Consider the following 23,467-nt stretch of genomic DNA (forward strand, 5'->3'; position numbering starts at 1 on the left):
GAAACCCAACAAACAGACACCCTACCCTAGGACTTAAAAGCGCTCTGTTGCTAATCTAACTTATCTGAAAGACTGATTATTCAAAACATTTTGATACAAAAAACTGATATATTCCTGCTCTGGTTTTGACCAGCAGTGTTGCTCGCATGTGCACAAAAGTATGTATTCACAGATTATGATTTATTCTTGATTTGTCCTGCACTCTAGAAAGATGAAACCGTAGATCACCTCCTCGTTTTACACTTTTTTTGCTTCATGTAGATTTGTTTCTTTCGCTCCTCTAAACCACCTGTCTTCCCTGTCCAAAATGTGAATGTCGTTCTCTTCCAAAGAGTGGTTCCTGTTTTTGAGACAGACGAAGCGCTGAGCCTCGTCTCAATAAGCTGACTCCTTGATGAACAGTTCTAACCCAAAAACCAAACCCTCAAATACTGGGATAATTCTCACCCACGAACTGAGAAAGCCTTTTGGATGAAGGGACGCAAGAGGAGAAGTTACTTTTCCTTCCATTTAGACAAATAGTCCCCGGTTATATTTGTAGGAATGCAGAGATTTGGAAACTAATCCCCGTCTCACGTGAGCCTATCCTGTTTCTCTGCAGGAAGTACTTTGGAGAGAAGATTGGCCTGTATTTTGCCTGGCTTGGTGTTTACACCCAGCTGCTCATCCCGGCCTCCATTGTGGGAATCATCGTGTTTGGATACGGCGTGGCGACGGTGGACACCAACATCCCCAGGTGCGCCCGGAAACCTCGAGTCGTTCGGTCGCAGATTCCAGTCGAACGCGTAAAACGGAGCGGGACAGAGGCTTGGCATAAAACACTGGAAGAGTCTGAAAATGAGGGATCTCTTTTCAGCGTGCACTCATGTTCACGAGCCACACTCACACACTCCACTAGACAGGGATTGCCCAGATACCTGCTGTATCTGGCTTTAGTCACGGCCGTGTGGGAGGCACACAGAAGGCACGGCTGGCAGTGTGTGCGCGAGTGTCATGGATTCAGCCCACACCGACTATGAATAGGGTCAAAGTACAAAAGCTTGTGTGGTAGTCAGGAGTTAAAAGTCCCATTCATTTCTCGTACGCACATGTAACAGACACGAGCATCTCTTAAAGTCTTAAATTTTTTTTTTGTGCTTTTTGCGGGGATTGCAATCACGGTTTCGTTTTCATGCTGCACACAATAAGATTTGGCGCGCCTATCGGCGGGTTGACGTTTACGCCCTTGCTTTCCTCCCTCCGTCTCTGCAGTTTGGAGATGTGCGACGAGCGTCTCAACTTCACCATGTGTCCGCTGTGCGACGGCGCCTGCGACTACTGGCACCTCAGCACGGCCTGCGGCACCGCCAGGGCTTCGCACCTCTTCGACAACCCCGCCACCGTCTTCTTCGCCATCTTCATGTCTCTGTGGGGTGAGGTTTTGGGTTCGCCTGCGTGTTTTTGTGCGTGTGTGTGTGTGAGAGGGAAACGAAAGAGGACGGGTGGGGTGAACATGAAGGGGCTCATTAATATCTTACGTCCTCTCTCGCCTCAAGCGGAGGCGGACACCTGTGGCGACAAGCTAAATCGGCAGGGGAGTAAAGTTTCAGGAGTTCAGAACAAAAAAACCCAAACACAATAAAAATGTGCAGATGAAGTGAGATATTTACATTTACTGTTTGAAAATACACTTTTTTATAAACTCAGGTCTACGAAAGCTAAGATTGCTGTGTGGGTGTCGTTATCCTCCATGAGAAACGCGCTGCAGCCACAGGGGCTGAAATGCCGCTCAGAAAGGAAGAAGCCATGATGTCGAAACTGTTCACTGTTTGTTACTGTTTTCAGAGACTCAGGGAGAAGAACTTTCATTTCTGGTGATGCATCTGGTGTTCCGATGGAACTAACATGAAACTGGGTGATGTTTGGTTTTACCAAGTTTCCATAACAACTGACGTGGTTGTTATAAAACTGAGGCAGATTTGATTTACTCTGCAGATCCGATGCAAAGCACATATTAGATAAGTTATTTTCTATTTAGCCAGTGACTGGAAAAGCTACAGAAAGGTGGTCAACATTTCTAAGAAATAATAAATATCTCTCCATTTACTATTGAAAATGATGTAAAGATTTTTTACATTTTTGATTAGAACCTAAATAAAAGACACAAATTTAACAATGTTTTATAATATTTTCAGTGGTCTGGAAACAAACTTTTTGCTTCAGTGATAATAACATCAAATCTAAATCTGCTAAGGTTATGAAAACCTTTGGGCTTAAGAAAAAGTTAGTTTTTTTCCCCATATCTTTCTTTGTTCATCAGTAAAATCAGTAAAATCTTGTTTTTTAGTTTGTGGGCAGCAGAGTTTTTGATCGAACCATTGACTGAATTTCTGTGTGCGTGTGTACGTGTGTGTGCAGCCGTGTTGTTCCTGGAGCAATGGAAACGGCGACAGATCAGCCTGAGTTTCAGCTGGGATCTGACGGGAATCGAGGACGATGAGGTAAAAAAATAATAGTAAAAAAAACAAAAACCCACCAAACCATCTAGAAACTCAGACGTAGATATTCACATACAGATCAGGGGATAATTGATGAGAACAGGGTGTCGTGTGTGTGCGGCTTTTTGCTAAGTACTAAATCAGCCGCACAGATGCATCATGGGAATGTTGTTCCGTAACCGAGCTCCCGTTTTGTTGTCAGGAACATCCCCGGCCAAAGTATGAGACTATCCTCCTGGAGAAGCGACAGAGGAAGCAGCAGAAGAAGAAGAAAAAGAAGAAAAAGAACGAGGTAGGAACTTTTAAAACATGATCGGAAAAGGAATTCCATGTTTGTTTGTTTTTCTTGCTGCAGCCATATTTTTTCATGTACTTTGCATCGAGACCCCTTTACTCTCACACCACCAAGTAAATGTCCAACCAGTTCCTTTCAGCAAATGATCTACCTGGCTTTTTATTATGCCACTTCTCTTTCAATACTTTGTAAAAATCGCCATTTTGATGCAAATACAGCTGCAGGTCTTTCAGGTCTGGGCTTTGACTAAACCATTTCTAACACAAGAATATGCTTTAATGGAATTTTCTTTCCCCTTCACAAATATGCTTCAACTTCTCTGCTTGCTTTTTGGTTTCTGTAACAGTCCCTTTAAAGAAAACCTGACTCGAGTGTTAAAGAGGACTCATCGTCTGTCCGTATTTGTGTGTTTGTGACTCGTCCCTCTGTCTCGTAGCCAGGGAAGCAGGAGGACGGGACAGTGACAGGGAAGGACAGATGGAGACAAAAACTGCTGTCTGCCATGGCTGCAGGAGTACCGGTAACCCTCCCTCTCTCCTCTCCTCTTTTCTCCTTAGCATGCCTTCCTTCCTTTCCCTCCTTTCCCCCATTTTCCTCTCCCTTCGTTTCCTTTCCAGCAGGCTGCTGTCTCTCTGTTCTTCTCTTCCTGTCCCATCCTCTGGCTGCTGTGGTTTCATCTGCTCAGGTATTTGTTTCCTTTTGCTTTTTTTCATTTCTTATTTGGTTAACCCGTCCTGCTGGTGGTCCTAAACTTCCTATTTATCCTCTTGAGTTTTCAGTCTTTGTTTTTTTTATTTTTATGCAACACATGAGGCGGCACACATGCAGCCTGATATTGTCAGTTATTGAAGCTACCCACGCTTTGATAACTGCCCACAGGCAACTTGGAGACTCAGAGTTAGTTAGTTGCTGATCGCTAATACAACAAGCTAGCTGTCAACTAATTTCATTTTAAATTGATGAAATTGGTCAACAAAAAGAAACAAAGGTTAAAAATAAATCTAAAATCAAGTGCTAATATGAATTAGTTCATGGCAAGAAGGTTAAATATAATTTTTCTGAACGCTCTTATTGGGACTCGAGCTTTTTTCAAAGGTCATTAAACTTGCCACTTTGTCAGCAGCATATCACCTTACGGCTTTGTCAGTCGATGCTCATTTGTGGACAAAATCAAAAAAAATAAAAAATACAAACAAACATAAAAGCAGAGAGATACAAGACAAAGAAACACAAAGCACAAGAGACTGAGAGGCTTGGAGAAGTGGATGTAGGAAGAAAAACAGAGGGAGAGCGCCTGAGTGGGAGTGATGCATGCTGGGCAGGAAGCCAGGGGTAAGATTAGTGACCGTCACTATGGCGACACACAACTCTCCCTCTCACGCACACTTAGCAGCCCTTGGCTTTATTACCTGAGACACAAAAATTGTGTTATAGGTTCAAACCAAATTAGCTTTCAAAAGTCAGACAGAGCTGCATCTTTCAGCGCTTCATGGAATCAGTGCAGAACATTTTCAGCACTCAGTACAAATAAAGCCAGCCATCTATTATTGGAGTCAGTCCAATTCATCCTAAAACAGTACTGTGTTTAAGACAATGGGGCAATTTTTTTTCATTCCACTTCACTTTTGCTGGTTGGAGTGAGCAGAAGTGATTAAAGTTCACCATTCTAAATTTGAAGGGTGTTTTCAGAACTGATAGTCTGGTGGACTTGGTTTGATTTGGGAGCAAAATTGTAATACTTGTTACAGTATCAGCTGGTACGTTTCACTTCCACACTTACTGAGGGAAATGAGCCAAACTACTTGAAAAGCCTGTTCATAATCTGTGGTGGCGCTGCACAAAGAACTACTGAAGGAAACGACACAAGAACCTCTGAAGAAGACACTGAGCTCAACTTCCTACTGAAGGAAACGTAAATAAAGTGGCGTCAGATTTTAGCGCTTGCAGGATTTCTCGTTTGTCTTAGGTAAAACACCGCAAGTCAATTCTCCTGCTAGTGCTAGACTTGTTTGTTTTTGGTTACACCTGCCCAAAATTTCCTGTGCCGTAGTCCACTTTCTGCTTTCGGAGCGGTCTCTGGTCTTCTTGACCAGAGACCACATGTTCACATACACATTTAAACCGCAGCGGAGTTCACTTCAACCGAGCCGAGACCGAGGTTTGCCGGTGTATAGTTCACTGTTTTGGTCCACAACAGTTTGATCCATAACTCAAACTCTAGATTTTCTTTCAGGACTTTTGAAATTATGCATAAAAAATGTTATACTCTCAAAAACCAAACATCTTGACAGAGCGGCTATTGGTTCAAGATTTGACGTGCCGAGGTGGAAGATGAAACCAATCCTCTCCTAAAGACCCCACACATCCCAGAGGAAGATTAGCAGATTTCTGTTAAGTCTCAGGGTGAAACAAAGCGATTGTTTAGTGTTTGCATGATGAGCGAAATGTTTATTTTGATTTCCTGTTTTGCATAAAAGGCAGCGTGGGAGCAGGCTGGTCAGAAAGACAACTAATAACAGAGAACATAAAAAGCTGTCACTGGGTCTCCGTCGTGAGAGCTTTGTCGGGCTCAATGGACTCCACAAACCAAATATAACACCTGACCTAATTTACCACCTCCTCCGCTGACGGCTGTCCCCGCCACACACACATGCACACGCATCCACTCAGACTATACCTTTGTCTTTTCAAGTCCCCCTCTTTTGACTTTGTCCTCTTGTGCCAGCTTCTCTTGGTTGTGGCTGGCTGATAAAAAAAAAAAAATTAAAAATGCAAAAGCTTGAACTTCCAGTTTCCGTTCAAATTCGATAGAGCTCTTTACGTCCATGTTCTCTTCTGAGTGAAATCCGGGCAGCTTTCAGTGCTGGTTGTACTGCTCCTTTATGTTCACTTGATGGCGCTGTTGCGTTAGGAGTGATCACCACTTGCTTGCTGTTCCTGCTGATTCAAAATATGTCAAATTACTCCATGATGTGAATTGGGTCACACAAGTTGAGTTGATTTGAAACAAATTATGACTTTGTTTTTCAGAAATTATCCCAAAATCCTCCAATTTTCCCCCAAATATGAGAACATTCTGTATTAAAATAATGGCAATAGTCATGTTTTCCTTATTATCTCTTTTGAAGTTATTTTGTTATTAGAACTACGTCTTTATTTAGTTCTATATTTACCATAACTCCAGTAAAGACATTTTATTTGCAACCCTTAACCTTTCTTTCTTCCTTCTTTCTTCCTTCCTTCACTTTCTCTTTATCTAGTGCCGATTCATCAAATGGAGGTCTGCGTTTGTTTGTCTGATTCTTCTTAATTATGTTGTGTGTTGTTGTTTTTTTCACTCCAGATCTTCCAGTGAAGTTGAACAACCTTGATCCATTGCTTGCCAAACTGGGAACTCTCTCACTCTTTTCTCTCCTCTGTTTCCCTCTCGTCTTTTCACTCAGACGGTCGCCGAGAAGTTGACGTGGAAAGACCGTCTCCCTGGATACTTCATGAACATTTCCTCTATCCTTTTCATGGCAAGTCGAGTGCAAGTGCTGAGCCGTCTGCAGTACGCTCTCTTGGTTTTCACCGTACGTCAACAAATTGTCAAAGCATTTTCTTCTCGCTTTGCCGTCAGTTTGGACTGACGTTTTCAGCAGTTTTCGGCGTAATCGTCTACCGCATCACGGTCTCGGCCTTGATGGCGATGAGCCCGGACCCTGAGACCAAGTCCAACGTCCGGGTGACCGTGACGGCCACCGCTGTCATCATCAACCTTGTGGTCATCCTGATCCTGGATGAAATCTACGGCGCCGTGGCACTGTGGCTGACTGAACTAGGTACAGAAAGACCCACTGACCTCTCACCTAAAGCCGTTTTCATTTTTTAAAATTCCCAGCTAGGCAGGACACAAAAATCCTACATGTTTAAAATCAGAACAAACAAATATATATATGTGTGTGTGTGTAAAACCTGAACATACAATTCTTTCAGTTTATTTTGAATGTAATGGGCACGAACACCGAAAAAAACAGAGGAAAAGAAATGGAGAAAGGTGGAGCAAGAAGGGAATGAAGGAGATGAGAGTAGAGGAGAAAACAGAAAAACGCTGTATAAGTCTGCTTCTACACCTGCAGAAAGAGAGAAGAAACTGTAAAACAATAACAAACATCATGTGATAACATCACTGAAAGGTACACAGTACTTGTTAATTAAAGATGAATATGGTGGCAAGTGCAACCCAAAGTAGATTTCATATGAAAACGCCTGAATCTGTTTAGATTCTTTTTTATTATTATTATTATTATTTTTAACATTTATGACTTTTCACTTGACTCCCATCTGCACATTTATGTCTTCTGAAAATAGAGTATCTTCATAAACAAACTGCAACTGAAAAATACTGATGCTAAAAATAGGGCAAACTGTAGAGACAGTGTAAAGATGATCACATATAAACTTTTTTCACTTAGTGGAGATGTACAATGGTTTCATATTTATTGCCCAGAAATTTTACAACAAAAACAATAACTAAAACACAAGTTTGATTACCTTTCCTGTCAAATATGTTGCCACTCAAAACAAACAAACAATGTCAGGATGTCAGTTGCTTATTTTTAGGGATTCATATCCGATTTTAATGTTGCTGTTATGGCCGATAACCATGATTTACCAATATCATATATCGATGTGATTTATCTTTTGACGGCTTAAAAAATTGACCACTCTGCTGACTTAAACTGAGTTTTATTTATCAGGCTGATGCCAATATGTTAAGGAATGACAAATACCAGCGAATACCGATGTTGATGCCAATATATCTGATATATTGCATATTTTTGGTTATTTTTGCTTGAATAGGAGGCATAATCGGTACAAATGGGAGTCAGAATCAAAATAAATATTCGGCCATGATCCAAGATTTTCAGGGTATAGCACATAATTTATTTAACTTATGCTTGGTAATGGATCAGTTTTATTGCTGCTGATTGCAGTAATTCTTGATAAACTGATGCTTTGTTATTTAAGGGTAAAAAAAAATGTAAGTTTGAAGGGATGGCCAACTAAACTTGAGCCCCAGAGGGACTGGTTAATAAAAACCTTAACACACATATGCACACACTGCAAAATATGTTTTTAAACATTTGAGAGAAATTTGAGAGAAATGTCGTTTTTTTTTCTCCCCTCCTCTTCTTCTTCTTCTTGGACAGTGTGATAAAACTTTGATGTTTTCATGCTCCAGCTCTCTCATCAGTCGTCCCCAGAGGTTTCTACGACATTCGCAGCGATATTCCCAACCCCAGAAATAGAGGCAGAATTCAGACGTGCAAAAAGGGAGAGCGCGCGCGTGTGTAGTGTGTGGGTGCGTGAGCGTGTGTGTGTGTGTGTGTGTGTGTGTGTGAAATCAAAAAGAGAAGTGCCAGTACGCTAACCTACTTCCACGCATGTGTGTGTGCTGCTAAGAAAAGTATTTTTCCATTTATAGATTCTTTCAGTTTTCACTTATGTTTTATCATACTTTAAACATTTGAAATCATCAAACAAAATTACGACTAACCACATTTTATAACTCAGTTTCTACAGCCACACCTGCCCTGATGGGCTGACTTTGTTGTGTTGATAAATTTAATGATGTTATTTATGTTTCACTTTCACGCATAAAAAAAAAAAAAACAATGAATTGAGGGTGATTGTTCAATATGTTCAATATTTAACTATAACACAGAGACTGGCGATCCACGAGAGAGTTCTAACGTCAAAAAGCCCGTCTCGCGTTTTGCTGCAGCGAGACGTTTGTGAACAATATTTCTGGATGGATAAGATAAAAGTGGAACTTTCTAGAATGTGGCATCTCGCTACGTCGAAAAGCTACCAGCCTTTTTGGGAAAAGAACTTCATAGGTGACGGACAGAATCTTGAATTCTTCAGTCAAAAAGCTTTTTTCACAAATAAAATAAAAATATGAATTGAGTTTTGTCTTCAAAAGTCGATGTGCATACTGAAGTGCTGTCCTCCTAAAACTTTACATAAACAATAATATTCACTTTTTTTTTTTTCAGAGATTCCTAAAACAGAAACCAACTTCGAAGAGCGCCTCATCCTCAAGGCCTTCCTGCTCAAGTTTATGAACGCATACGCTCCCATATTTTATGTGGCTTTCTTCAAGGGACGGTAAGACACGAATCCTCATACGCATGTTCCCGTGTGTAGTTTGACACAATGTTGGACTGTGGGAACTGTGCATTCTCGCAAAAACATAAATTATTAATAAAGAGAGGGAAAAAAAATACCTGTCTTTGATTTTTAAATATTTATGTTATGCCAAAGAGTCTTTTCTTAAAAAAGAAATATGTTTTATTTCTTTAACATCTGCAAATAAAAGAAATGATTCATTAATGTTGGTGAAACAAAAAAAATGATATTTCCCATGAAAGTTGTCTTTTGTTTGCGCCTTTAGGTTTGCGGGTCGACCTGGAAGTTATGTGTACGTCTTCAATGATTATCGCATGGAGGAGGTTTGTTCCTGCAAGACCTTAGCTAAGCAGGTCAAGTATCCTAGAACTGACCCTCTGTGTTCCCCTTAGTGCGCACCAGGAGGCTGCCTCATCGAGTTGTGCATTCAGCTCAGCATCATCATGCTGGGCAAGCAGCTGATCCAGAACAACATCTTCGAAATCGGGATCCCGTGAGTCAACCGCTTTCTTTTCACTTTCTGCAGCATCGTTGGACCTGAGACTTAGAAGACTGACGGCTGGTTGGCTGGTTTAGAAGACTCTAAACCAGCCAACTGGGTCGCCGTGAAACCAAAACCTTTTGTCACTTTACAACTACAAACTTCAATGCATTTCATTGCGAAGTAGTGTATAATTTATAAATGTGAGGAAAATGATGCAGCCATCCAGCTGCTTTTTGCAGTTTACATTTGCAAAGTGGCTCAAGCTTTGTCAGCTTTAATGAAGACATTGCGTGAACAACAGTTTCCAAGTCCTTCCACACACTCTCAGTTGGATTTAGGTCTGTATTTTGACTGCAACCACTCTAACACATGAAGATACTTTGACTTCAAGCACTAAACTGAAGCGGTGTGTGTTTAGGATCCTGTTGTTTGTCCTGCTTGAAAGGATTTTTCTATTTAAGTACAGGATTCCACTGCATGCAGCTTCAAACATTTACCCATTAGAGCGAAGCATCTTCTATGGCTGCAGATGAAAAGCATCCTGCCAGCCACGTCATGCTAATGTCATTGTTACATGTTGAGGGTGCTGTGTATTTCCAGCTATTTTTCTGCAAACAAGACTTGATGTGGTTTTCTTCCAAGGACGTTTTTCTTCTGATTGCTCTTAAAAGTAAATCATCTGAATTTCAATAGCCCAGTCATATTGACCTTTTGTCCCAGAAGGTACGTCTCCATACACCAAAACGCAAGACGACTTGCCAACAATCCTTACTTGAAGTCAGAAACCTTCTGACTGTTTTCTCATTGAGACAGAACAACCCAGAACATTAGATTCTAATACTTGTTCTACAAAAGGAGAGGATGGAACAGCGCCGTACCTTTGACCTCTTGGCTCCCTGAAGGCAGTTTGTTGCACTTTGTTTTATTTTGTGCCATTGAGAGTAAAAGTGTGTTTCTGATTGCAACACAACAAAGTCTCTGTTGTTTCCGTTCACTGGCCATGAAGCTGCCACTCACTCACTCACCCACGCTCGATCACAGTATCGCACGAGATTCCTTCTAATGACATTTCCTCTGGGTCATAGCGGAGGTGCGCCATTTTGTCTAATTATAGCTCAGTTTTTACGAGCAAATCCAAAGGGTCAGAGGTCAGCTCTGTTTACAACAGCACCTGGCCTGAGGCAGCATTGTTGCTGTTGCTATAACCCTGTGACCTGTTTGACTGGCTTCATCAAAGGTTCTAGTACGCGTGGTCGACGAGCCGTGGCACACGCGGCACAACTTACTACGTTCCGTCAAGTGGTCTGTGTCACATTCATACGCTTCAAAGTCTTCACGGCTGGTAGGCAGCCGATGGTTTACTGAGAAACTCGACATCAGAGTTCTGGTTTAAGAGGAATTCAGTTAAGTTACTCAGCAAGATTATAAAGATGATAAAGGAGAAAAGATTTACGAGCAGCAGCGGTGTACATGCAACATTTACTGCAACCAAATCTGTACCGCACACGCTGAAATATCTATTCTCAGACTCAAAATATGCTCTTGCTTGCTTACCAACACCCTGTTATGTTTCTGCTCTCTTGTTCAAATATTCTCTGCCAGTATTATTCTTTTTTTTTTCTCCTGCTCAAACTTGCTCCCTGCGTGCTCAGGTTCGTTCTTTGTCTCTCAGAAAAACGAAGAGGTGACTTGGTTCACCGTCTGATCATTGAATAGCTGGAGCTTCCCTAAGACCAGGCCAACGCGATGGCAAAGAGTGAGCTAGAGGAGAAGGACGCAAACCGGGTCTGTTTCTGCTTCAGAGCAGGATTTTAAGCTTGAGCGTCCTGTTGCTAAATTGAACAATTATGAAAGAGTGTTCCTCTTATATCAACCCTTGATATACACACCTTGAAATAAATTGGCTGAGACTGGACGACTGGAAAAATGTTTCCTTCGCCAGTGAGTCTCGCTTTTGACCGGGACATTGAGATGAGGCATTTGGCAAAAACAGTATAAAACTATGGATACGTGTTTCCTTGGAGGTACAATGTCAGTTTTAGATGTCCAAACATAAGTAAAAATCTGCATCTATAAAGTAAAACAATGCAGTCACCATAAAAGCTACAAATACAAAGTTTTTAAGCGACACAAATCACTTTGCGAGTTGAAATCTTTTTAATTCCGCCGCGGAACGAACGTCTTGGTTTGACAGCTTCTAACAACAGACTCCTTTCGCTGAACACAAATAAGGGAGAGTGTATTCTCAAGGCAACATATGGTTGCCAGGCCGGGCCTACACATCCTCCCAGAGGGCACATTTCTGTGGAATATTCACGGTGACGTCCTTCTGAGACCCAACATGGCTCTAAAACCACCTCAGTCCGATGAATGAGGAAACGAGTGAAATGTCCCTCACAGATCGTCTAAGTATGAACTGTGAAAAGAACGACCACACGTTTTTCCATTTTCACTACAGGTTTTCCAATTTCAAATCCATACAAACATCCAACCACACACCCACCAAACAGCCTTATTAATACGTCTTCACAGTCAGAGCACGTCTTTACCGTTAGCGCCGTTCAAATCAGAAGAATCAAAAGTAATGAAACTGTCTCCGATTCCCCTGCTAATTTCTGTTGCACTGATTCAGGTTTGCATGTCTGATGTGAGCCAGTCTTCCTGCCGTAACTTGCCTTTAGAAGCAGTCAGCCTCTGGTTGTTAGAGCGATGGGATTCCACTGAGATGTTTGCTTCTGAGGCGCTGTAAACATTTAGACTCAGCTCATGACAGAGTGCTGCAGACCTGCTGTGATTCACTGAAAATAATGTGGTTTTGCCGTCAACGCAGCATGTTGACAGTGTTTCTCTGTGAAGTCTCTGGTTTTTGATTCAATTAATGTTCATGAAGTTGAATACAAATTTCTCTTAGTGTCTTTCAGGGCAGGTTTTAATCCTCTGGGAACAAACTGTCAGAATCTTAGAACAGCACTAAATGTTTTCTGACCTTATGAGTTTTGTGTCTCATTGTTGGATATGTTCATTCTATTAAAACTCGTAATGCCAAGGCTGCTGAAAGTGTCAGGGAAAACAAACCATCACGGCTTTTTACTCCTAAAACATTGGGTCAAAATGTTAAGAAAGGTCGTGCCCTCAAGCCCTGTCATGTCTCTGAGCTTTAGTATATTGATTGTGTGTCGCAATGAGGGAAGGTTGCATTTTTGTCGGATGTAGAGGCTAAATGAATATTTGCAGGGACATACCTGTTCATTTTCAGAAATTAAAAATGGCTCGACCGTTTTGGGCTTAAAGTTCAATTCGCCATTAACAGTTTGGGATTATTACCGACTGGTTGAAATGGTAGAGGTGAATCAGTTTTACAGATTTAGCGCACTAGCATTAGCTTCCATGTAGCGCTGCATTGTTAGCGGAACATTCTGTTCGTGCTTATTGCTTCAGGGTTAGCACAACTAACTTCATCGTTACATGACGGTCACTCTCAGCTTCTCCTTGACAAAATGTAAAGATATGGTTTTTACAGTCACTTGAAAAGAATGTCAACTTTTGTTAAGTTTAGACTTTAATAAAATATTTGACCACTGCAAAGTTTCAGGACAATCTAATCAATCAATCAATCAATCAATTAAGCAGTGTGAGTGCAGATCTGCATGATCTCGCATGAGATCCAGTGATGTCATTAGCTAAAACTGCAACATACATTACATCACAATTACACAGAACTTTTCCAATACGTCCAAACATTTTGTGGCAGCCCGGCTTAGACAAAGATTAGATTGGACAATGCTGTGTGCCACATACAGCTCTGGAAAAAAAAAAAACATCTAAGAGCCAAGCACCAGACTTTTTGAACTTTTTTTAAAGATGGCAACATCTTTTAAGATCCAAGATGATGCTAGCTTGAGTCTTTTATGAGAATTCCCATCTAACTGTGTGGTCTGCACGCAGCCAAAAATACTTAAACCTCACAGGGAAACACTGAATCCCTGCAAAGTGCAGCAGCTTTAACTCTGCCGTTGAACGGTCCTCTATGTCTTTGGCTCAACCTGAACAGGAAGTTAAAGAAGCTGATCCACGCGCTGAAGGAGAAGAAGCCGACTCTGAAGGAGAAGGACGGGGAGCGGCCTCCCCAGCAGTGGAACCTGGACTACGCTCTGGCTCCGTTTGAAGGCCTCACACCGGAGTACATGGAGATGAGTAAGTCTGCATTCACACACACACACACACACACACACACACACACACACACACACACACACACACACACACACACACACACACACACACACACACACAGAGAGAGAGAGAGAGAGAGAGGAAACAGCCTCAGGGACAATGAAAAACCAACAATCATTTTAATTGAGTTTCTCTGAACATCACAGAGAGCTCTTACATAATCCGACCCCCTCCACACACACACACACACACCCTGCTCGTAAACACACGCGGTCGGACCGAAAAGCTTATGGATCCAGGATGTTCTGGAATTGTTTGGATGGGAACAGCTCTTTGGAACTGATGGAAGTTGTTTAGATCTCATTTCACTAAGCAAAAAAAGAAAAGAAGAAAGAGAGAAAACGGTAATAGATACTCGACCATGTATACATTTATATATTCTGCTTTCTGGAAGCTCTAAGTGAGCAGATAGGCTCGGTGTTTACACCAAACCACAGCGTGTCCATGTCAGCCAGAAACCGCAGTGCATAAACACAGGCAGATAAAAGCTTTCCTTTCCCTCATGGATACATGTTCATTGAGACAAATTACTTAACATCTCTCTAATGTTGGTTAGTTTTCGCTCCCTTGGTCTTGTTGTTAAATTGTAAAAATGTGTTTTTTGCTGTCATTTTAAAAGAATGTCAACTTTCTGTTCAGGACAGATGTAAAAATAGTTTCTGACACTTTCTATTTTTGATCGTTTGCCACACTTAAATAATGATCAAACGAATGTTGAAAATGTAACAATTTATTGTTACTACACCTTTATGCAAGCAGATAAAAACTAATGGAGATGAAGTTTTTCTTCCACAAAGGTGACCTGGCTGAGAAAGGCAGCAGCACACAGATAGTGGGCAAAGACACATAAACTAACAATATATGAAGTGCAAACAACAAACAGAACAAAGCCGTTTCCATCTCACGATTCCATTTATAAAGACCTTAAAATTGTTGGACAATTTCACATTTTGAAACTCAGAAATTTTCAAGTTTTTTTCTCGATAATTTCTACAATTTTCTGAGGACATTCTTTTTGACATTTCAAATTCAGAAATGTTTCCGTTTTTTTTTTCTGGAACATTTTCTTAGGTTAATCCTGATATTTCAGAGTTCTTTTACTTTTCTTTTGTTTTTTTGTACAATTACCCTTAACTGTCCTGTCGTGGTTAAAGGTGTTTTTCGAGGGTATCTCTAGTAGTTGTGGATTTTTTCTATTTCTTGACACAAACCTTTGAATATTGAGGGGTCAACTGTGTTTCAGTCATCAGGACAATGATAACGGCAACACAACCAACCAAGAAATGAATCACTGTCAGTCAAAGTCCAGACCTCGACTCACCTAACAAGCTGTGACCTCAGTAGACTGAAGGAATGTTTTCTGCAACATAAATCCTCCATACCATTTCAAGATGGAGAACGACTTCTTCATTCAACAGCCGGGCAGAATGAAGATATTCGATTTAGTTGAAAGACGTTGAAACGGAGCGGTGACTGATGGTTCCACGCTGTCACGTGAAAAGAGACGCCGCCACAGCTCGATATCTTTGATGCTTTTCTTCTTGCTGATGGGGGTCAAAGTTGAGCAACAGCACAGCAGAAACATCTACATGTAATTTGCTGCCGTTGTTGTTTCATGTTCATTCTCCGAACTACAAGGTGTGAAAACCTCCCGACCCACGTGGTGAAGCGTTGCGTTACATGGAAACATGGAGGTATGAGGCGAACATCTCAGGTCTTTAATTGCATTCCAAATTTTACAGCTTGAAAAGTCAATTTTATGTGTTGAAAAGGGAGATTTTGTTTGACACAGGAGGGTGGGAGGAAACCAGCCCCGGGGCGCATCGCAGAATGTCAGAAATGTCTGCGCTCCGTATGGAAAACGCACACACACACACACACACACACACACACACACACACACACACACACACACACACACACACACACACACACACACACTCTCTGTCTCTCTGACAGTCATGACTGTGAGTGGACTGTTGCCGTTCGCAGGGATTTTTCTACGTGGGGCCTGTCTGTTCCTGCGCCGCCTTTGTGTGGCTGGGCCGGACTCGGCGACCTCGGCTCAGGTAGACGGCGAGGTTACTCTGAGCCTGCCCCGTAGCGCTCGCTGCGCCGCTGCCGTATTCTCTTCCCGGCCGCTCTTTGTCTCGGCGTGGTGTCCCGAGGTGAAGCCGTCAGTCTCCGGCTCGCTGGAAATCCCCGTTCCCACACTGCTTAGGTTCCAGCGCTCCGGTCGCAGCAACGCGTCGGGGGGCCCCGGCTGGCCCACTGCTGTATCTGTCTCGGGTTTCCTTCTGCGCATTCTTAAGACGGAGGCGAAGCGATCGTTAATCAGCCGAGAGAGACACAACGTTCTCATTGATCAGATATGCTTCCCCCCTTTGGCAGGAGATGCTAAATATTCACGTTTATCATGGTGAAATCTAGCACCTGATATTTACCAGCAATATTCTCCAATCACTGGCAAGAAAGATCCAATCTGTTTCCTCTTTGAGAGAGAACTCGGAGGAAACAAGACATTCAGTTGTTTGACTTGGAAGCAGAAAAAATCACAGATTCTGAACATTTTTCCCTAAAAAAAAAAGAAAAAGTAATCGTTCACATTTAGAAAGAAATCATTTTAAAATAAAAAAGAAGCTTTTACTTCTTCTGTTCAATGAATTAGTACTTTATTGAAAAGTTCATTTATTTCAGGAACATTTTCACACATTTTATAGCTTCATTACACACAGATGGATGTTTAAATGCCTTTATGCTTGATAATTATTATAATTTATAAATCACATCAATTCATTTAAAATTGAAATGTTACTTCAGACTAATAAAAGTAATGTTCTGAATACAAAAATGTGTGTGCCAATTGTATCTGAATGAAGTTCATAATTTTAATTTGGTGCTAAACTCTAAAGGGCTATTTCAGTGTTTCTTAGGACAGCTTAAAAGAATTTCAAGAACTTAGACTGCAGAAAATCCATAATGTTGGATTTATGAAAAATATGATAAAGCAGCATGTTTTAGGAAATGAATCCTTCCATCTTGTGTCAGTGTTTGCTCTCATTTTAAATTCTTTCTTTGCATGTTTTTTCCAGTGCCTTTCCCACAACCCAGTGAATTAGTTTTAACTGTACATAACAGAAGCAAATAATTATATTTTTGTTTTATTTTTGTTCTGCGTCTCTCCACAGTTATCCAGTTTGGCTTTGTGTCTCTGTTCGTGGCGTCGTTCCCTCTGGCCCCGCTCTTCGCCCTGTTGAACAACGTCATTGAAATCAGGCTGGATGCCAGGAAGTTTGTCACAGAGTTACGCAGGCCAGTCACTGCACGGGCTAAAGACATCGGTAAGCTCATCCAACTTACCAACAGACTGGTACCAACACGTAAATAAGTCAAACATAAATTTTCATCTGACCGCCCGTTTCGGGAACTGACGATCTGACGGGAATAATTCAGCTTAAAGTATATTTTTGTCATAGGACGTCCTAGTCAAAGGCCAGTTCTAAATCCAATTTCAGTCTGTGGCGAAACTTGTGTTCACACACACTGCTTGAAGCCTCCAAAGAGAGAAATGTTTTGGTTCGTAAGAAAATAAACCTCGTGAATTTTTAATTTTCATAACATCTCTAACATTTGGCCCAGTTCCATGTAACCGAGACTAAACCTCCGCCTGCGCGTTAAAACCTCCTCCGAGCGCGGCTGACCTACTTACTACTCATTAATACTTCACACAACCCCACTTTAGCAGAAATATCCGTCAAAGTTCAGCAGACACACTCAGACAAGTCAAGAACGTTCTTGCAAACAACTTAGAAATAATTTCACCTGAATAAAAATTCTCCAAACGATGATCACCCTGCTGTAAAGCTGACGTCACTGCTTCTCTCTCTCTCTCTTCTCCAGGCGTATGGTACAACATTTTGAGCGGAATGGGCAAACTGTCGGTAATAATAAATGTAAGTATGAACAAACCTGCAGTATTTTTATTAGCAGTTAGTTTGTTAACGTTGAACCCTCCTTCTGAAGCTCCACAAGCAACATCTCTATCACATAATCATACTTTAGCTTAATGCTATTAGCATTCAGCTCGCATTCCTCTTCAGTTGGTTCAGTCTCCAGGTTAAATAAATTATTTTCAAACACAATTATGCGATGTAATTAAATAGCAAGAATTTGGGAGGAATCTCTCCATTTTCCCACATGACCTGCTGGTAAATGTTTTTAGTCGTTGCTTCTTCAGCCATTTGTTTTTTTTTTTCCCCTTTTGATAAACAAAAGATGATGAAATTAAGAAGCTTAATCATCGAAAGGTAAAATATCTTGAAGAACCAAACAGTAAAAATGCATTCGCCTTTTATTAGTGGACTTTGGACTTGTTACTTGATGGTGATTTTTACAGATTATAGAAACACAAAAAATAAAACAACTTTATGGCCAAATATTGAGCTCAGATTGGAGTAAAAATGCATTTGCTTGGAATTCACAAGAGGGATCATACAGTAGCTAACTTCTGAAAGTGTGAGTCAGCTGGTCATTTAATATATGATGCTCTCCTGCTGAAGCGTTCAGAAATGTAAATCTGTTGAGATCAGCTTTGGGCTGGGTATTGTCCAACCAACCAAATCCTTTTCTATTTACTTTAATACTGAAGAGATTTCTGAAGGTTTCCAAATCAAAAGGTTTGAATAAGGTGGGGAGATGGACCAAAGTACTGCACGCCTTTCTACGTGCTGTAAAAACAAGGAGATGGAATGCAGTGGAAAGGGAACACAGGTCACCCGTCCATATTCCAACACTTAACTGAATTGCTTTGAGTGTTGCTTAAATTAGAGAGGGCTGCAAGAAACTCTTTTGGACTGGCAAAGAGAAACTACCCACCATCAAGGAGTTGACCAGCCTCGGCTTGAAGTGACCCAGATCAAACAAGACAGTAGCTGCGCTTCCATTGACCATATAATCAGAAATAGATTTAATAGAAACACGGTAAAAAAAAAAACTCAAATTTTTTCAATAAAATGCTTTCCGTTGGGACGAGGTGGGTTTCTTTTGGTTTACTTCACAAAACTGCATCACAGGAGTCACATGATCAACAACAGAATGTCGCCACTGGTGCAAACCGTAAAGAAGACGACCAGACGTGGCTAGAGGATGACAGCACCGCATGTTTTTTTTAATGACTTGTCACGTGAGCGAACTTATTCATTTGTGATTTTTATTGCGTTTCTTTTTTAACAGAAACACAACTGTTGCAAAAGTGAGATTTTTTTTTGTTTTTTTTTTTTTACATTAGCATAATTTTGACAACGTTTTGCACAGATTTATTATGGAAACCCAGCTGGTCGAGATAAGATGATGTCTAGTCAAAGTTTTCGACTGGAAGACTTTCTTGGACATGTTCTGGAACCGATGCTAATGTGTCTGTATCATACTTTCACATTGACTCTGTTGTGGATAGCTTTGTCCGTATCGTAACTTTAAAAGTTCTCAACTTTTTCGATGACTGATGCCACTGATCAAACTCTAACCAGGCAAAACGAAGAACCTCCAACCTCCATTATATTGTTTTGGTTAAAATGGAAGCTACTGGTACAGATCAGATCGTCTGGTACGTTCGGGTCCAGCAGGGTGCCAGTGCCAACTTCTAGATTGATTTCAGACTTTAAAGGACTAATCCCATAAAAAATGAAACGGCCTGACTCAGTTTTTTTTCTCTGCTTAGGCCTTTGTGATCTCCTTCACGTCAGACTTCATCCCTCGGCTCGTCTACCAGTACATGTACAGCCAGACGGGCACCATGCACGGATTCATCGACCACACCCTCTCCTTCTTCAACGTTTCCAATTTCAAGCCTGGCACCGCGCCACACAGCTCGGCCCTCGAAGACATCACTGTCTGCCGGTACGAATCCCACCACAAAAAAAAAAAACACTCAGTCCTTAGATGTTTTATCTAATACTCGCAGTCGTTACAATGTTTGCCGTTCAGGAACGAAACACTATTTCCTTGTATGACAAAGATCTTTACTTGTTTTGTACCTTCAAAAAAAGTACAAATTTAAAGTAGGTCAGTTCATGACATGATTATTAGCCATTCTCAAATAATAAGGAGTAGACAACAGATAGATGAATTAATGTGAAGGTATGTCGAAAACGTAATTATCTTGTTTCAGTCAGTGGAGGAACCTTTTCTTGGTATCTGGAAGCGACTTTATTCAGAGACCGTTATGGGTGACAAGGAACCTCCAAGTCATTCTGTGAAGAAAACCTAAATGTCAAACCAAAAACAAGAAAACTCTCACAAATTTATGTGTATCAGTGTCTGACGTATTTAAAGGCCAATCATCATAATCTGCAGTCCAGAACAGCTTTGTGCAGCTGCTGAGATGTCCAGCTGGTTTAATTGGATTTCAAATATTATCTAAAGCACTTATTCATTGTAATTTAATTTTGAGTTACAGACTCGTTCAATCAAATAAACGTGCATTTATTTAGTTTTCAAATGATTATTGCATAAAATATACTTTTTATTTATTTATTTGTGCAATTCTGCACTTTGGAGTGTAAAATAAGTACAACAATCTGGTATTAGCTTGGTAATTAGCATTGTTAGCTTCTCTGGCAGCTAGATACAAACCACAGCTTTCATGACTTTGTAGCCTTTGTAGTTTGTTTACTGGAGCTTTAAAACGGTGTCACTTTTAATGAAAGTGCTTTGTAAGTTGGAGTTTTATTGACGTTTCTTCAAAGTGATGAAAAAACTTCATTCAGGCAGCTGAAAAGCAGTGCGCAGAATCAAGTGAGGGATGGAAATGTTATCAAAATGACTTAAAAATGTCAGTGGTAACAGAACTCCAAAATAACAAGGCCATATTTTTGGAATGTGATGTGCATTGTGTTTTATACAGAAGCTTCACTATTTCTAAAGCTGCAGTAACAGTTATGATCCTGTAAGTGTTGGAACCTAAACTTCTAAAACTCAATCAGAATGTCTACTAATTTAATTTCTCTCCACTGTAAAGTCTCATTTATGGTTCAGTTCCAGCCACTGGCAGCGTGTCCCTCACTATGTGGGCGTGAATACTGATAGGAACTTGGGCGGGAATGTGGGAACGTGAGCACACAGGATCTGTGGTCAAGACTGTTGAAGATGTCATCTTGCCTCTAAAACTTTGGGCGGTCAGTTTCTGAAAAATCTCTCGCAGTAATTGCTCGCTGTTCGTTGCCCTGTCCAGTTGAAACGAGCTATAAGTGCCGCCTTAGATCATCCAATTGCGTAAATCCATGAGCCAATCAAGGATTGCAGTTTGCCGCCAATCAAATCTCTTGTGCACAATTCCTGGTCAGCACCACAGGTGGTTCCAAAAAACATGGCAATTAGCCTTGGCAGCTAGAATACGGAAAATACGCATCGGGTGTATCGGGGGTTTTTCACCGTAGTTGCTTCTTCAGAAAGTGACTTCTAGCAACTTTCCACTGACTCCTTGGTTTTCTTTTCAGCTACCGACAACTTTACATCAACTGCAGATGCAACAAGCATCTTCTACACGTGAAACAAAAGCCTCAAAGTCGAAAACACCTTACTGCCAACAGTCCAGCTTTTTTAATTCAATAGTGTCAATAATTGCCAAATACAGTCCACCATTGTATATTCCACGCATTTTTGCTGGTGCCAATGGCAAGAATCTCCTTTAGAATGTTAAAATAAAGCACTGTAGTGGGAAAGGTCACGGATTACGGCGGCCACAGACAGCCAAGGCCGACCTGCAGTTACATAAGTCGGCGAAGCAAGAATACCATCTTTGTGCGGGAGGGCCGTGATGCGTCACGCCAAAAGTATGACGAGACGCTTTACGCCTGTAACGGTTATTAGGCGTGAAATTGGTAGCAAATGTCCCAAGAAGGGTGTTTTTGTGTCCCAATATGTACATCTCTGTGTACAACAGCTGTTTCTCGGTTCAGTAGCCAGACATCCAGCTCTTCATGTCAAAAAACTCCATGGAGTTAATGTCTTTTTATATCCCTTTTGTCGCCCCACGTTGATGTTGTGATTGTGGATGTATGGATGAATACATGTCACAGGACAGGCGAATGAATGGACGCATGGTAGTGTCAAGCTGAGTGGAAAGGAAGGGCGGAGGGGGCTGACAGCATTGATGAAATGATCAGATAAGAAGGCAAAGAAACTAGGCTTCTTTTATAACGAGGAAGCGATTAAGCCCGATGGAAAGATACCGGCACGGCAGACAGCAGAGGAGGAACGTAGCCACTCCGGGTGGTTTTAAAAAGACAGCCGGTGTGACAGAACCGTTTCAATTTTTAATCAGATTCAAAAGCAGCAGCATGACGGATTAAATAATCATTTCTGCATCAGCGGACTGCACATCTCTGCAGTGTTTGAGATTTTACGTGACTTTTTACGTGAGCTTCTCGTGGCTTTAATTCAGTGCTGAAGGTTTTTCTAAATAACGTTTAGAACTGTGTATCATTTTCATTGAACTTCACAATTATACTGTCCTTCGATGCACTCCCACAAAAAAATCGGAAAAAATGTAAGAATCAAGCAGTAGGAATGTGAATTATGGTGAATACGAAAAGTCTAACTAGAAGCAGGTCTTCTTGAAAAAAGGCAACTTAAAGTCGTCATCTGAATCGCAGAGCTAAGCATGGTGTGCTGCATAAGCCATGGGCGTCAGTCAAACAGCCAATTACTTCATTTGAGTTAGTTAAAATAGATTACAAATGTGCACGTGTACATTTTAGACCCAATTAACCGCTCCGTGTGTGTTTGTGTGTGCTCAGCTTAAAGAGAGCTCTGTACTTGTAATTCTTCGCTACAAGTTTTAGTCGGCGGTAACGAATCTGCAGGTGACGTTCATCCTGATTAGCTTAGCGCCGCTTTCTAAATTACTGACAAACTGTTAGTGCGTCTGTGTGCGCTACAGACTTAGTTAAGCTCATCTATCAACACTCTGTCTTTGAGCTAATTTACAAAACACACACTTGCCCTGTGGTTTGTGTTTTAGAAGGGTTGGTGCTCTGTTTGTACTCAAGTATCTTCAAGTGAGCTAGCTTGGCAGTAGCATACCGCCAAGCTAGCTACTTCATCTCTTCTCCATTTAAAAGAAGCTAACGATTTTAATATTCCTCTGCCTTCTGTATTATAATATTATATGAAAACTTTGCTAGTATTAGAGGCTAAGCTTAAAATTTACACCTCAGAAACACAGAAAACAGTAGACGCAACAACAAAAACATAGGAGATAGAGACATGTTATTGTTCCACTATGGCCGCTCTGCCATAGTGGAACGATTCCGTTAAAAACAATGAAACCTGCAGATGTAGGCGTCATTAATTTCATGAAAAATGGGAAATAATGCTGAGAAACCATTGAAGAACGACTCGTCGTCGTCTTCTTTTCTTGTTTGCTGTCGGCTGCACTACAAAGAAACCTGTTCAGGATTCAGCCCAGAAAACACACAAACATTTCCCACACAAAGAACAGAACATTCAATCTGTTGCAGTGTCAGGATTTAAGGCTCGATGTTTATTTTGCGATTTTTAACAAACGAACACAAGATTAGCTCATTTAAACATCTGCTCTACTGATGATGTGTCAGAGAGTTGGTGTGTGGGTCACCTTTTCTTTTTTTTTTTCTTTTTTTACTGAACCGAAACACCAAATTCCACAGCACATTTGCATGTTAAGATTGTCAAAGTCAAGCATAATTGACCTAAAACTGTTAATTTTTTTGAACTAAAACTTTTTCCTGACCTGTTAAATGTGAAACTATTAGACCTTGTTATCTA

At 41.0% G+C, this 23,467-nt stretch overlaps 1 protein-coding gene across 5 annotated transcripts in view; it reads left to right on the forward strand.

Moving 5' to 3' along the window:
* ano2b (anoctamin 2b) overlaps positions 1 to 23,467 on the forward strand; it is a 61,329-nt gene that overhangs the window by 29,038 nt on the left and 8,824 nt on the right. For 4 of the 5 annotated variants that reach the window (XM_055055551.1, XM_055055552.1, XM_055055554.1 and 1 more), the window contains 14 exons: positions 602 to 736; positions 1,252 to 1,412; positions 2,398 to 2,480; positions 2,680 to 2,769; positions 3,209 to 3,292; positions 6,216 to 6,290; positions 6,392 to 6,593; positions 8,814 to 8,925; positions 9,212 to 9,269; positions 9,339 to 9,439; positions 13,482 to 13,624; positions 16,852 to 17,004; positions 17,564 to 17,616; positions 19,380 to 19,558. In XM_055055551.1, coding sequence (XP_054911526.1) covers positions 602 to 736; positions 1,252 to 1,412; positions 2,398 to 2,480; positions 2,680 to 2,769; positions 3,209 to 3,292; positions 6,216 to 6,290; positions 6,392 to 6,593; positions 8,814 to 8,925; positions 9,212 to 9,269; positions 9,339 to 9,439; positions 13,482 to 13,624; positions 16,852 to 17,004; positions 17,564 to 17,616; positions 19,380 to 19,558 — 1,629 coding nt within the window. The remainder of the gene's footprint in view (positions 1 to 601; positions 737 to 1,251; positions 1,413 to 2,397; positions 2,481 to 2,679; positions 2,770 to 3,208; positions 3,293 to 6,215; positions 6,291 to 6,391; positions 6,594 to 8,813; positions 8,926 to 9,211; positions 9,270 to 9,338; positions 9,440 to 13,481; positions 13,625 to 16,851; positions 17,005 to 17,563; positions 17,617 to 19,379; positions 19,559 to 23,467) is intronic. The other variant, XM_055055553.1, reaches the window with a different exon arrangement.

The sequence above is a fragment of the Poeciliopsis prolifica genome, unplaced genomic scaffold, assembly GCF_027474105.1.
Source record: "Poeciliopsis prolifica strain line A6 unplaced genomic scaffold, Auburn_PproV2 SCAFFOLD042, whole genome shotgun sequence".
In the NCBI taxonomy this organism is placed as follows: domain Eukaryota; kingdom Metazoa; phylum Chordata; class Actinopteri; order Cyprinodontiformes; family Poeciliidae; genus Poeciliopsis; species Poeciliopsis prolifica.